At 48.9% G+C, this 12,853-nt stretch overlaps 6 protein-coding genes across 6 annotated transcripts; 2 read left to right on the top strand and 4 right to left on the bottom strand.

Annotated features, from left to right (window-relative positions):
* Positions 1-1,753: 1,753 nt before the first annotated feature.
* Positions 1,754-3,939, bottom strand: EDB82DRAFT_480053 (uncharacterized protein; the record flags this gene model as incomplete). Its single annotated transcript, XM_065608134.1, has 3 exons — positions 1,754-1,757; positions 1,791-3,758; positions 3,827-3,939. 3 exons carry the CDS (start codon positions 3,937-3,939, stop codon positions 1,754-1,756), a joined length of 2,085 nt encoding a protein of 694 aa, XP_065463307.1.
* A 700-nt stretch (positions 3,940-4,639) lies between these two features.
* On the bottom strand, positions 4,640-5,195 carry EDB82DRAFT_513598 (uncharacterized protein). The gene has a single exon (XM_065608940.1). The coding sequence runs from the start codon at positions 5,044-5,046 to the stop codon at positions 4,774-4,776; it is 273 nt and encodes a 90-aa protein (XP_065463306.1). The 5' UTR covers positions 5,047-5,195; the 3' UTR covers positions 4,640-4,773.
* Positions 5,196-5,312: 117 nt separating this feature from the next.
* On the top strand, positions 5,313-6,898 carry EDB82DRAFT_309389 (Metallo-dependent phosphatase-like protein). The gene is made up of 4 exons (XM_025737792.2): positions 5,313-5,637; positions 5,690-5,923; positions 5,989-6,243; positions 6,296-6,898. Exons 1-4 carry the CDS (start codon positions 5,622-5,624, stop codon positions 6,751-6,753), a joined length of 963 nt encoding a protein of 320 aa, XP_025592618.1. The 5' UTR covers positions 5,313-5,621; the 3' UTR covers positions 6,754-6,898.
* A 266-nt stretch (positions 6,899-7,164) lies between these two features.
* On the bottom strand, positions 7,165-7,742 carry EDB82DRAFT_437166 (immunoglobulin E-set; the record flags this gene model as incomplete). Its single annotated transcript, XM_025737791.2, has 2 exons — positions 7,165-7,295; positions 7,349-7,742. 2 exons carry the CDS (start codon positions 7,740-7,742, stop codon positions 7,165-7,167), a joined length of 525 nt encoding a protein of 174 aa, XP_025592617.2.
* A 709-nt stretch (positions 7,743-8,451) lies between these two features.
* EDB82DRAFT_513585 (uncharacterized protein) lies at positions 8,452-10,175 on the bottom strand. Its single transcript, XM_065608939.1, has 2 exons — positions 8,856-10,175; positions 8,452-8,774 (listed from the first exon to the last, which is right to left on the bottom strand). The coding sequence occupies exon 1, from the start codon at positions 10,149-10,151 to the stop codon at positions 9,492-9,494; it is 660 nt and encodes a 219-aa protein (XP_065463305.1). The 5' UTR covers positions 10,152-10,175; the 3' UTR covers positions 8,452-8,774; positions 8,856-9,491.
* A 624-nt stretch (positions 10,176-10,799) lies between these two features.
* Positions 10,800-12,593, top strand: EDB82DRAFT_309227 (transcription regulator HTH, apses-type DNA-binding domain-containing protein). The gene is made up of 3 exons (XM_025737790.2): positions 10,800-11,123; positions 11,179-12,343; positions 12,397-12,593. The coding sequence occupies exons 1-3, from the start codon at positions 11,054-11,056 to the stop codon at positions 12,428-12,430; spliced, it is 1,269 nt and encodes a 422-aa protein (XP_025592616.1). The 5' UTR covers positions 10,800-11,053; the 3' UTR covers positions 12,431-12,593.
* Positions 12,594-12,853: the final 260 nt, after the last annotated feature.

The following is a 12,853-nucleotide window of genomic DNA, read 5'->3' as shown; positions in this document are numbered from 1 at the left end:
GCTTCGACGAAAGTGGTTTGAGCTTGAAATCTCGGCCGAGACACCTGACCACCTTTTGGCGTCCTGCGAGATTATGCCTAGGGTATCGTGTTAACCCGTCAACCCGTATCCTCAAAAGGTCTGAGCAAAAACAAGCGAAGTCAACGGGGAATGGAATGAGTTGTATCGTACACGTGTAGGACAAATCTGACTTTCGTGTTAGATCAAGGTTACACCGCATCAAAGCCAGGATTCCTCTTTTCTCCTCAGCGCATACATGGTGATACCCCTCATCTTGCCTTGTATTGTCTTGGTTAGATCTGAAGCCGTTGTGTACCTTAATAGTACAAGGGCATGTTAGTCACCAATAGAGAAGCGAGGCTTGAAGCAGAAAACGGAATGGCGAAGGAAAGTGGGTGTGATGCCCAACTGCATTATTCTTTTCCCCTTTGTCTCAGAATGGTCGAACCCCTCGCTGACGGGATCAGAGTTGTCGTCGTCCTTGTTGGTGATAGACGGTCTCATACATGGCCGCAGGTGTGATCTTTCCTCAAAGTTCCAGGATCGACATTATGAATGGAGATAGCATTACGCTTCGTTATCTCATTCGATTAGGCACAAAGATAAGATGAATCACACTCGTTGATCTTTTTAATCTATTGGTTGGCAAGGTAGCCATCAGTTGTCTGACAGCCATCGAAAGTTTGATGTGGGGTTTTGAGCGAATAGAGCAGCACAGCTGTAGCATCATATATTCGCGTACTTGTATGAATATATAATATATGAAAATTTTATAGTTTTGAATTTTATATCATGTCTGTTGAATAGCGCTAGTAAGGAGGGCACGGCAGCGGAGACATAGAGAACATACCTGTAGTTACCTGTCTTGATCATGTGTGGCTACTTGGCCAGCCTTCTGTTTGAAGCATTGGCCATTGCTATATCCTTTTTTTCCCCAGTCGGCCAGGACAAACAATCGATCAGAACGATAGTGTGTAAATTGATCCTATATTTAGAAAAGGCCAGCAACAAACAGCTCATGACACATTGGCATTAGTTCTGGTGAAGCCTCTAATTACCTACCCATCATAGCTCCACAAAATACCACCAAACTTTTTTATATGTTGTACTGCAAGACTGTATCGTCGAATAGAAACAAAGGGCATTAACACAAAGTCATAGAGACATGGGCATGCATCCTATGTCTCGGATGATGTTCCTCTTAATACTAACCTACAACGCAAGAATTAAAGATCAAAACATTCACCGCAGTGGAAATAAGTGCAAAGCAGGGAGGTGCAGGGAACGGCCAGGCACAGAATGTTGGTCGATGGCGCACCAACAAGCCATGATCATCATGAATGAACAATCTCATAACGCCACAGCGTGGCAGAGGTTCAAAGGGACGGTATGTATAGTGACAAAAAGGGATCTCAAATACGGACAGACGAAAATAGTCAAATTAAGAATGATCCACGCATACCTCGTGAATGATATACGCCAGACATGCACCTTGTTCATGATGATCGTTAATAATACCCGAAACCCAAGCGCCATTCCAAGAAATTGGTTGAACCATGGCCCAAATTGAAGTGATTGAAAGGAAAATGTAAGGGATTGTGCCTGGCCTAGGTACAGGAACTGTACAACTCGAAAGTTGCGGTTCTGAGTTGGAGAGTGAAACAAAGAAAAGATCAAGTACCGGTCAAGGTTGATAAGGACAATATCACAAAAGTGTGATGCACTTGGTTTACCACCGACGGCTGTTCTGATGTTAGCTGGGAATGTTTGCAGCGTACCATATGGCATACCTATAAGCCGAATCGAGCTTCGTCTGACGGCGTTTGGGCTTCAATCCTGACAATGATGATTTTCGCCTCGGGGACTCTTCAGGTGTTTTGGCTTTTGAATCCCGTCCGAGCAACTCAGCTTCCAAAGAATCCAACCCTGATGATGCAGCTGACATTGAAGAGTCTCTCGAGGCTGGTGTTCGACTGCGACTTCGACTACGGTTACGGCCACGGCTGCGGCTGCGGCTGCGACTGCGGCCACGATCTCTATCTCGATCTCGATGGTACCTGTCTAATCGCTGATGATCATCGACGTTATGGAAAGTTGTTGACCGATATTCGGAGCTTTCGCGACGTCGTTTATGCCTCTTGGGCTCGTAGGTATCATGTGGTCCCGAATAGGCGTCGTGTGATCCTCTGCGTTTCGCATTGGAAGAGCTCCGAGATTTTTGCCTCTTCGATGGTCGTTCAACAGAATTATCGTCATCTGAGTGATCTCGTTTGGGGTGTTGTTCGATAATCTCCCCACTTTCGGACCTTTCACTCCGAGCACTTTGATCGACCTTGGACGGAAGCTCAGAGACGGGATCCCCGCTAGGAAGCTTACCATCCCGTACAAACGCGGGGTCGGATTCGACATCTGGCCAATACGGTGTTTCGTGTATCGGTTTGACGTATTCCTCGATATTGTCAGCTTGGACATAGACTGATTCGATGCATTTCGCATCCCATTTTCTAGGAAGAAGCACCTCGTCATCATATTCTGCAGGCAATGGCTTGCCAACCTCATCTGGGGGATGATGGGGTTCTTCTTCTTTAAAGATTGTCTCCTTCTCCCATTCCCACTCTTCTTCGGTGGTCTTCTGAGGCAATTTTACCGGTACCGCTTCTTCCTCTCGTTTTGGTTTTGGGGTTGGTTCTTGTTTCTGTGATGAATCAGGTATAACAGGACTTTCAACTTGAGCCTTCTTAGTTTCAGGTGTTCCTGAAGGTATACTTGACTTTTGCTTGGTAGGTGAGATGGATGGGGCCTTTTGTTCTTGCTTTGGAGACGGAAGGGGTTTAGGAAGGTTGGCTGGCTTTGGTTCAGGCCGTCTACTGTTGCCGTCTTGTGATTTCTGTTCTTGTCGAGGGTGCTGATTCTTCTTCTGTCGATTGTCATGGTTACGATTATGTCGATCGTTCTTGCGTTTGTTCCGGTGATCGCGAGAGTGATCAAAAAAGTCTCGACGACCTCTGTTGGGCTGTCCATGAGGCTGTGGAGGTTTTGGGGGCAAAGGAGGCTTCGGGGGTAACGAAGCGGGCAAAGATAATGTTGAGGCAGGACTTTGACGCGGCACAGGAGGTGATCCAGATGATCGCTTTGGCCATACTTTCGGGGGCACTGGAGAAGGGATAGGAGGCCTAGGAGGTGGCGGGTGTCCATATGTAGGTGGTGCACTGTGAGGGGGAAACGGGGGTGGGTATGACGGCGGCGGAGCATGATGCCCATATGGTGCTGAAGCAGGCGGAGGGTAAGAAGGATAGTGAGGCTGATGGGCGTATGGTGCATGATCTTGATGAGGCGGAGGGTGTCCGTAAGGGCGTGAGTACGACGATGGTCCTGGAGGTTGAGGTGGTGGGGATGAATTATAAGTGCCCGGCGGTCTATGAGGAGGCGCCGGCAGACCTGGGGGAGGGCCACCATAGGAAGGTGGAGGATAAGGGTGAGAATAGCCTGGAGGTGAGTATCCAGGTGCATAACTAGATGCTGGGCTTCCGTAAGGAGGGTAATGAGGAGGGTATGAAGGAGGTCCTCCTGAATATGGCGTAGGCGGAGGTCCGTATCCCGGAGGCGGGCCATATCGATTTACTCCTGGTGCCGGCGCTGGTACAGGTGCGGGAGTGTATTTGGTTATAATAGGTCCTTTCGACTTCTTTGGACCGCCGTGATTATCCCTATTGCCGCCATGTCCTGGAGTATTTGAGTTCCTCCAAGCTGCAAGGCCACTGTCATTGCGTTAAAAGCTGCGGGGCACCAAAGTCCATGATGGGACTTGAAGGAAATTGATACTTACGCTGGAGTTTCCCGCGTAGGCTCGGGGCATGCTATAGCCCAATGGCCAGCAGTACCACAGTTATAACATCGAGCCTCGTCTGGCCGAGGTTGGCCAGGAGCCGTGTTGGGCATGGCTGGCGAAGTGAAGCCAAGTGTGCCAAGAGAAGCTTCAACCCAGACAGGACACTATCCTGAAATAGATCAACAGAGAGGCCGTACAGATTATACAACTCCGTGGCTTCTATAGATGTAGCGTGATGCCAAAGAAGAGTAATGCTAAAGCGACTTGGTCAGCAGGATGAGATGAACACTCAAGCGCGGCCACTGCTGAGGCGGAACAAGTTTGAGCAAGTGGACTGAGGCTTGGTCGAGTAACACCGTGATACGTTTCACAGCAGGGCTTCAGAACGACTGAGAAGCGATGCGAAGCGATGGTACAGTTGAATAAGGCAGCGATATGTATGCTTTTGGGGATGCTTCAGCCCAAGCTTGTCAGTGGCCAGCGCGCGGTCGCGACATACGAAAGCCCCCTCCCTGAACCTGCTCTGGGCTTATCAGAGAGTCTTCATTCAGGGACCATTAAGGGAAGGGGCGGGAGATTTGGGTTTGCGACGAGAATCGCGGATTTGAATTGGCGATGAGGCTCAATTCAGACAAATTACTAGAAGTAGGCAATATTGATGCAATGATAGTCATTGGTTGATGGCAATGCTGAAGTTGTCGCGTGCGCACGGGCCATTTCTCCAGGAAGAAAGAACATGGCAAGTCCAAATGAATTAAACTTTGGCCATTCCTGACCCTGCAAACAGTACCTGCCTAAGGTACTAATTTGATTAATTAATTAATTACAGTACCTAAATAATAGATGCAAATAAGGCTTTATCAATCAATTAACCCATCAATATCTAACCAACGCCGAGAAACAAGCTTTAACCACCATACGCATTGTGTATAGGTAAGCTTATTTTACGCAAGCTTCAATACTAGTTTAACAAACTCTTTCACGCCATTTTGAATCAGCACAATAGAGGTACATAGGTAGTGTGTTATTCTCATAATCAATCCTACGCCAATACAAAATACCACTATCAAATTTGTCTTTCCGTATATGTACCTATTAGTCTGTCTTACAGGAAGAGTTGACCTGTTCCACAGGCTTAGTGGCGTATATATGTACAGTGCACATATTTGAAAGAAGAAGTCACCTCTAAGTTCCAACTGAATCACAAAAAAAGACATATTCAATTACTCGAATCTAACGTTGTTGTTAGGCCTTACATATACTAGAGCTTTAGAAGCCCAGCTACTACCTACTAAGAAGAGCTCTCAAGATGTTGCTGAAGTGTGGAGGTGGCCGGGCCATTTTCCCGCCGAGGCACCGTCATGCAGCAACGACTAAGCAAAGCGCCAAAACATCCCACAGCTCGAAAAGCAGCAGCAAAACCACCACCAAGATGTTGCATATGTAATCACGACCACGGGTTCGCATCCACAACATTTCTACTACCGTAGCTCTGTCAGCCTTCCAAGATTCCTCCACCCTACATAACCTCGCTCTACTTTCGACCGGCTTCGCCCCGCACCTATGTGAATCGAACTGTCGGGCCCCGATCATGTTAGTACAACAACCGAGCTCTTCTCTAGACATCATCCTCGCCAGGAGCCGAATTCGACGTCGACACCCTTAATGATACCGATCCCTCAACGCATGCTTCTCGATCCTTACGAATACACTTGAATAGCGACCCCTCCGTATCGCTCACCTTACTCAATTCACTCGGCATCGCCAAACGTAGCGACTTCTATATTCCACAATGCCTGGGTTACCTTGTAAGCACCCTTCCGGATCGAAACGGTCCCCAGGCTGACGTATCTCATCCAGCGTCCGTCGATCTCGACGAGTGCATTTCGCGCTTATACAACAAGGAGTTGCTTGCCGAGTCAGTCATCGAGGCCGTCTGCGCCAAGACGAAAGAGCTTCTTATGCGCGAGTCTAACGTCGTCCACGTCCGCGCGCCCATTACTGTCGTTGGAGATATCCACGGACAATTCTTCGACCTTATCGAGATTTTTCGCATCGGTGGCTACTGCCCTGACACCAACTATCTGTTCCTTGGTAACCGCTCACGAGCTCGAGACGAATAATGGTGGACATTTGCTGACCATGACGGGACCTAACAGGAGACTACGTTGACCGTGGCATGTTCAGTGTTGAAACAATATCGTTGCTTGTATGCTTGAAACTACGATACCCTAATCGTGTGCATCTGATCCGTGGAAATCACGAGTCGCGCGGCGTTACGCAGTCATATGGCTTCTACACAGAGTGTTCGCGCAAATATGGCAATGCCAACGTGTGGCACTACTTTACCGATATGTTTGACTTTTTGACTTTGAGCGTTGTCATCAACGATCAAATCTTCTGTGTCCATGGTGGTAAATATAGTTTAAGCTTATTTCAAAAGGGCTATGCTGATACGTTGTATAGGTCTATCGCCCTCTATCCACTCGATCGACCAAATCAAAATTATAGACCGATTCCGCGAGATTCCTCACGAGGGTCCTATGGCTGATCTCGTCTGGTCTGATCCTGATCCTGAGCGCGATGAATTTTCCCTGTCACCCCGCGGCGCGGGGTACACTTTTGGAGCACAGGTCGTCAAAAAGTTCCTGGCTGTCAACAATATGTCGCATATTCTACGCGCTCACCAGCTCTGTCAGGAGGGCTTCCAGGTTCTATATGATGACCGCCTTAGCACTGTTTGGAGTGCGCCAAACTATTGCTATCGCTGCGGAAATATGGCCAGTGTTCTCGAAGTCAGCGACACCGGTGAACGTTTCTTCAACGTTTTTGCAGCAGCACCAGAGAACGACGTGCACAAGGACCTTCAACCAGGAAACGAAAAGTCTGCCGACGGTAATGCCTTGCCAGACTATTTCTTGTAGACGACCAACCCCATTTATACATACACATACCGCCCTGGAGTGCTTCACTCAGGCTTAACGATATTCACAGCAATATGATACCATGTCTTCAAAACAGACTTTACGAATCGGGCCTGAGAAATGGAGTTACATAGCATAGAACTTGATGTATATAGGCATTTTTATTCTCCTGCAGTATCGAAGCTCTAGATTTAGCCACAGGTACCGACCGGCCTGTCATCGACAAGCAGGTGACAGGAAACAGAGCAAGACCTTTCTCCAACCGAGTGAGGTTTTCTTTTGATTTGAGTTTATGTGAAATTTTTGTGTGTGTATGTTCCTCTCCAAATGTTCAGGTATCTCATTATCTCATGACTTGTGATATGTAATTTTGAGTTATGTCGTCGGTCCGTGCTACCAAGGCGCCGCTGTCTACCAGTCCTTGGCGATATCGAAACTCCACTCAAACTCGAGATGCTTCTTCTTATCGTCGTCCACGAAGCTAGAGATGGCGTTGTAGTGGCCACGAGCGAGCATGCCGCTGGGAGCCTCCTCCTCCTGGACTGTAGTGTTGTTAGTACTTGGTTCTGTCTAGCAATTCGGGCGTGAAACTTACACTTCTTGATGTAAGTGGGCTGCTTGTCGGTGCTGGGGGCGTAGCTGCCAATCATCTCAGAGTCCTTGGAGACGCGGATACCCTTTCGCTTAACAACCTGAACGTAGTGGAGGCCGCTGAGAATCTCGTGCTGAACCTTGAACTTGGCGCTCATGGTGAACTTGGCACCTTCCTTGATGTTGAAGGGCTTGTCCTTGAGGGTGGTCTCGCTTCCAGGGGTAGAGAGATCGATGGTGACGGGAGGACGGCCGGGGGAGTCCATGGTCAAGGAGAGAATGATGCAGACTCGGGGATCGTTAGGATCAGAGATATCGGTGCCACCTCCAAGACCAAGGGACTCCTTGTATCGCTGGAGAGACTCATCGCCAGCGTCTGTGGGAGATAAGGTTAGCATATATCACAACCGCGGTAATCGGGTCGGCAAGGCGGTAAGCATGGAAGGACATGAGATGGGAGAAACTTTCGTCTGTGTTTTCACAACAGACACCGCCGTCGCATAGCTAAAGTTGCGGGATCTCTACGACCGCAACTCTGGCGTGCAGCTTTGAGAAAAAGAAGCTTATAGACATGATTCCATGTTGTGTTGACATGGGGTGTCATAGCTTGGTGGTATGTAGAGCGCATATCGCGAAGCTTGAAGGAGATGCACATACCCATCTGCTGGTACTCAGCCAGACTCTGCTTAGGCTGGGAGAGCTTGTAGCCCTGAGTCTCCTCGGGCATGGTATCATCGTCGTGGGAAGCCATGGTGGGCGAGCGGGGGGAAGCTGTTGGTGAAGAGGCGGGGTGAAGGTAGAAGCTGTGGGTGATGCTATCGAGAAGCTACCTAACCAAGCAAATGTTAGGTAAGTAGACTGGAGTTGAGTAGGAAGAGGGAAGAAAAGGAGGAGAGGAAAAGAAGGAAGCTTACTCGTTGAACCCAAGCAAGGCAAAGTAGAGGTGAGTTTGGGTCAGGGCGGGCTTAGAAGTGGAGGGGCTTCATTCCGAGTTAGGGGATTGGATCCATTTGTTGCGGTGACGGATGGACGACCTACCCAGGTATTGAGGGGCTTCCCGTTCCCGCAGGGCGGTGTTGCAAGTCTGTTACCGTACTGCTACTGCTATTGCTCTAGCCTTGGCCTGGACTGGGTCGGGCTGGGTTTGGGTTTGCTACAGTGGGGACCAGGTCCTTGAGGAAAAGCTTCGATTGGATCAAGATCAGAAATCGAGGTGGCGCCGCCAATAATCGTTTTTTGTAGATTATCAGATATGGAGATTTTGTGCAGTTGTTGCTGTTGGGTGGTCTTCAGGGGTCCAAAGTGAGACCGGAATCTGAGACTTATTTCTGGCGGTTTTGTCTTGTCTTGAATTGTTCGAGATATGAAGAGTGGGGATGATGAGTTGGGCTCTTTTTATACCATTAACGGTGACTGCATTTATTAACTGTCTGCGAGGATAATAGTCAGTGACGGCCCTTGCTAACTTTTTTACCATCTCACTGTCAGACCAAGACTGGCCAAGAACGTACTGTATGATGGAAGTTGTGTTGTTGGGTGGATTTACTACTATCCGATGTGTGACGCCGCATGGCATGATGCTCATTGACATTGTTAGTTAACCTCTGGGTCCGAATGATTCTCATTCAATAACAGGGATGGATACTGATTCAACATTCTCAGATAACCAAGCTCGACTATTGAATAGCTCTGAGACGCTTCAAAAGGGGCGAGAACAAACAGTTCTAGGGTAACCATCACTTTTTGGATAACGTTTATAATGGGTTCGCTTAGGTGACAGCTTACCCAGATACCAATTGGTATCTTGTTGGGAAAAATACCTATAGGCATCTATGCTATCTCTAGCTGATCAAAGGCTGAGATGCTGAGAGCTATCATCTGAACGCTTGGGCTGATGGTGAATAGATACGTACAAACAAACCTTTACGCCACTGCCCTACGCGTGAACGCGGAACGCGGTCAGCAAATCTGAGACCCGACTAAGAACAGGTAAATAGCATGCATCACATATCGCAAACTTCCCAGGGAGCTCCTTGTCAGAACTATCCGTTATCTGTCAACCAGACAGACATCAAGGGTCTGATGCCTAGGGCCAGGGAGTACCAGGAGTCGAATAGGTCGAATACTGGAAAGCTTCAATCCGTCCGTCACAGCTCTTCCAGGCTTCGAGCTTCTGTTGTTGTCAAATGTAAGGCGATTAGCTGAAGAGACACGCTACTATGCAACAATACAGCACCAGTTGACGCGCGACAATGACATGGTGCGGCGCCATTCGTCAATGTCGCAGTCATGTCTGTGAGTAGCCAATCCGTCGCGAAACTAAACAAAGAAGAGTGAGATTGTAAGCGTTGCATTCGGTCATTGTCTCTGCTCAGACCACATCTGTCAAGCCCGATCCATGCCATGTCTCTCTCTTGCTTGTTGTGCTTCGCTTCAAATCGAATCATGGCGCCGCACCCGCAAATCTGAGATGATAGACAGCCAGACAAAACCCATGCCCATTTCCCCGCGTTCTGTGAGCCAGCCAGCACCAGTGACCTGTTTGTGCGCCGGACACAGTGAAGGTAGTCCAGGGGATCCAGGGACCCTAGGAGACTTAACTGACTTGCTTGTTGGGGGGCCCGGGTTAGGTCCAGGTGTGGTTCACCCTGAAGATCGACGTTGGTTGGCGCTGGACCTGTCGGGCTTGCTTGGGTTGCCAGGTTGCTAGGGGCGGCAGAAGAGTTGCTGGCAGACTCTAGAACAGAGTTTCCCCACGTGCCCTCCTGGCTAACCGTACCAGGAAATGGACTGGAATATGACACCATGGATCGTAGAAGCGAGGATAGGAGAACAACAGACTAAACCAGAAAGCTCATAGCTATCAAAAGTTCTTACTCGTTAATCTAATTAAAAAGGAACCTAATAGGAAAAAATCCCAACAAAATCTGTCGCGAAAAAAAGAGGAACGCGTAAAAAGGAGATACGTACATTTATGCTGGCAGGGGGACTCAGCGGGTAATAGCGCTAAGTCAGGTGCACGGCAAAATGGGGGTAATTTGGTCAGAAATTAACACAAGACTTCTCGATTCACCAACCCTGCCACATAAATCGCAGTACCAATCTATCTCACAGCTCTCCACTTACTTCCTCTATACTAATCCCTTTCAAGAAGAACCCGCCAACAGGGCCACCCTAAAGTCCTCGACGCTATCGATGTAATTTGCGCGACGGCTTTCTCGTCTCAGCTCTCGTCCCTCCTCGAATCTGTCGCGAATCTTTTCACCTTCACCTTCGCCTTCATCTACTTCATCGTGTTTTTCTTCTCTCCCTCTATTTATGGTATAGGCACCCTTGGAAGTCGCCTACTTTCTTAACAATTTTTTATCGTCTGAAGCGCCATTGACGTCTTCATACGGCTTACTTGTATTGAATGAGCTAAGCCCTGCTTGACACGGTACGTCTATAGTCAAAACTGCCACAGCCTGTTACCCCCCCAAATCTTGAGCCTGCACCAGAAATCTTCCACGTTGCATCGTGACCAATTCCACTAACACGACCTTTGTACTTATCTCAGGCCATTAATTGTACTTTACCCTCTTTGCGCGCTGAATCGAAGCACCGTCTCTTCGCCTGTCGCGGTTACGCTTCGATTTCATTATTCTGAGGTCATCCATATTGGTCGCGCCGCGCCTTATCTTCCCTACGATAATAGACATCATCATACACGATGGCCTCTCAACATGAGCGCAGACTGCCATCCAAGCACAACATCCTCTTGATCGAGGGTGTTCCAGATCGTAAATACTCCTTTTTCTCCAAGTCGCGAGTTTGCATGCTCACCATTGTCCCTAGATATCGATATGGTTTCGCGTCGACGCCTTGGGCAAACTAAGCTTACGCCTAAGATGACCGGCTCTAACGACTCCGAACTTGGTGTATTCGACTACGCGCATCTTCGCGCTCCTCTGCCTAAGGGCATCGTCTCTGGAATCTTCAAGTCCAGCCCTAGCAGCTATTTCCTCATGCGACGCAGTTATGATGGTTACGTCTCGGCAACTGGCATGTTCAAGGCTAGCTTCCCCTATGCTGAGGCTTCCGATGAAGAGGCAGAACGGAAGTATATCAAGTCTCTTCCGACTACGAGCCACGAAGAGACCGCCGGTAACATCTGGATCCCCCCAGAGCAGGCCCTCGCCCTTGCCGAGGAGTACAAAATCATTCCCTGGATTCGCGCGCTATTGGACCCTACTCCAATCAGCATGTTAACTCCTTCCGGCTCGCCTGCCAAGGCCATCATGGCCCCTCCCAAATTTGATGTTTTCAAGGCGTCGCAACCTGTGCTGGCCCCCCCTACGCCATCGGTCGCTCCTCGAAGCACGCGCTCGCGTCGTTCCGCCAGTCCCACCAAGAGCACAAGGCGCGCCCCTCCTTCACCTCGAAAGCGGAGCACCCGTGCCAAGGCTGAGACTGTCGAAACTATCACAGAGAAGGCCGATCTCCTCAACGGTGCCCCGGAGCTCGAGGCCAAGGTCGAGGAGACCAAGCGGGAAGATATTGTGCTGCAATCTACCGAATTTGAGCCCGCCATTGTTCTGGAGCCTAGGGAAGAAGATCCCAAGGTTAAGGTTCACGTTGAAGAGGATGTTGTCACAGATAATGCTGGTGTTGAGACCAAGCGTACAATTACCGAGGTCGAACTTCCTCTCCCTACTGCTGGCGAGCCCCCAACTGCTGAGGAAATTGCTCAGATGATGAACGCGGCCAAGGAGATGGTCCAAAAGAGCAGGGAACATGAGGCCGAAGATGAGGAGCAAGATGAGACCAATGCGGAAGAGGGCTCTACTTCTGCCAAGAAGAGCAAGCGCAAGGCTGGTGATATCTCGGTGGGTGATGAAGAGGGCGACAAGACTCCGGAGGAGCAGCCCCGATCAAAGAAGGTCAAGACCGAGACCCAACTAAGAAAAGAAAAGGTCAAGAACCGGGCGTTGCTCGGTCTAGGCGCCACTGTCGCAGTTGGGTAAGTTGATATTCGTTCCGAGAGTGTGTGAATGACAGCTAACATACCGGTAGTGCCATCGTTCCTTGGCTCATGAACTTCCTTTAAGTCACGAATTTTCATGTCTTCGGAAATTGGGCCATTGTAGGGGATCTGAATAGTCCCACGATTATCATGGCTGAGATTTATGGGATGGACTGGTTGGATCGGCGTGGCTATTGTTTTTTTCCAGGTTGCTCTTCGTTTTTGTCCTTCTGTATTAACGGATCACTACCCCAATACTACCCCTATTGTCTGAGTAAGATGTGCAAGACTGCATCTTAGTCGTTTATCGTTACTTATTATACCACATCACTTTACCTTGTCTTTTTCAGTATTAACTTTGCTACCACAATCTCCATTCATTGCACATACTCTTTGAATATACCAGTCGTCAACGCTTGGTAAGTTGGCAGAGGTCAGGATTCGTATTTGATACACTCTGTCTCGTTGAGTTGGGATAACAGGACTTGAGATGGACTTGACGGAAGA

The sequence above is a fragment of the Fusarium venenatum genome (genome assembly GCF_020744135.1).
Source record: "Fusarium venenatum strain MPI-CAGE-CH-0201 chromosome Unknown EDB82scaffold_4, whole genome shotgun sequence".
Classification (NCBI taxonomy): Eukaryota; Fungi; Ascomycota; class Sordariomycetes; order Hypocreales; family Nectriaceae; genus Fusarium; species Fusarium venenatum.
The sequence above is the reverse complement of the archived record's forward strand: the minus strand, read 5'-3'. Positions and strand labels throughout refer to the sequence as shown.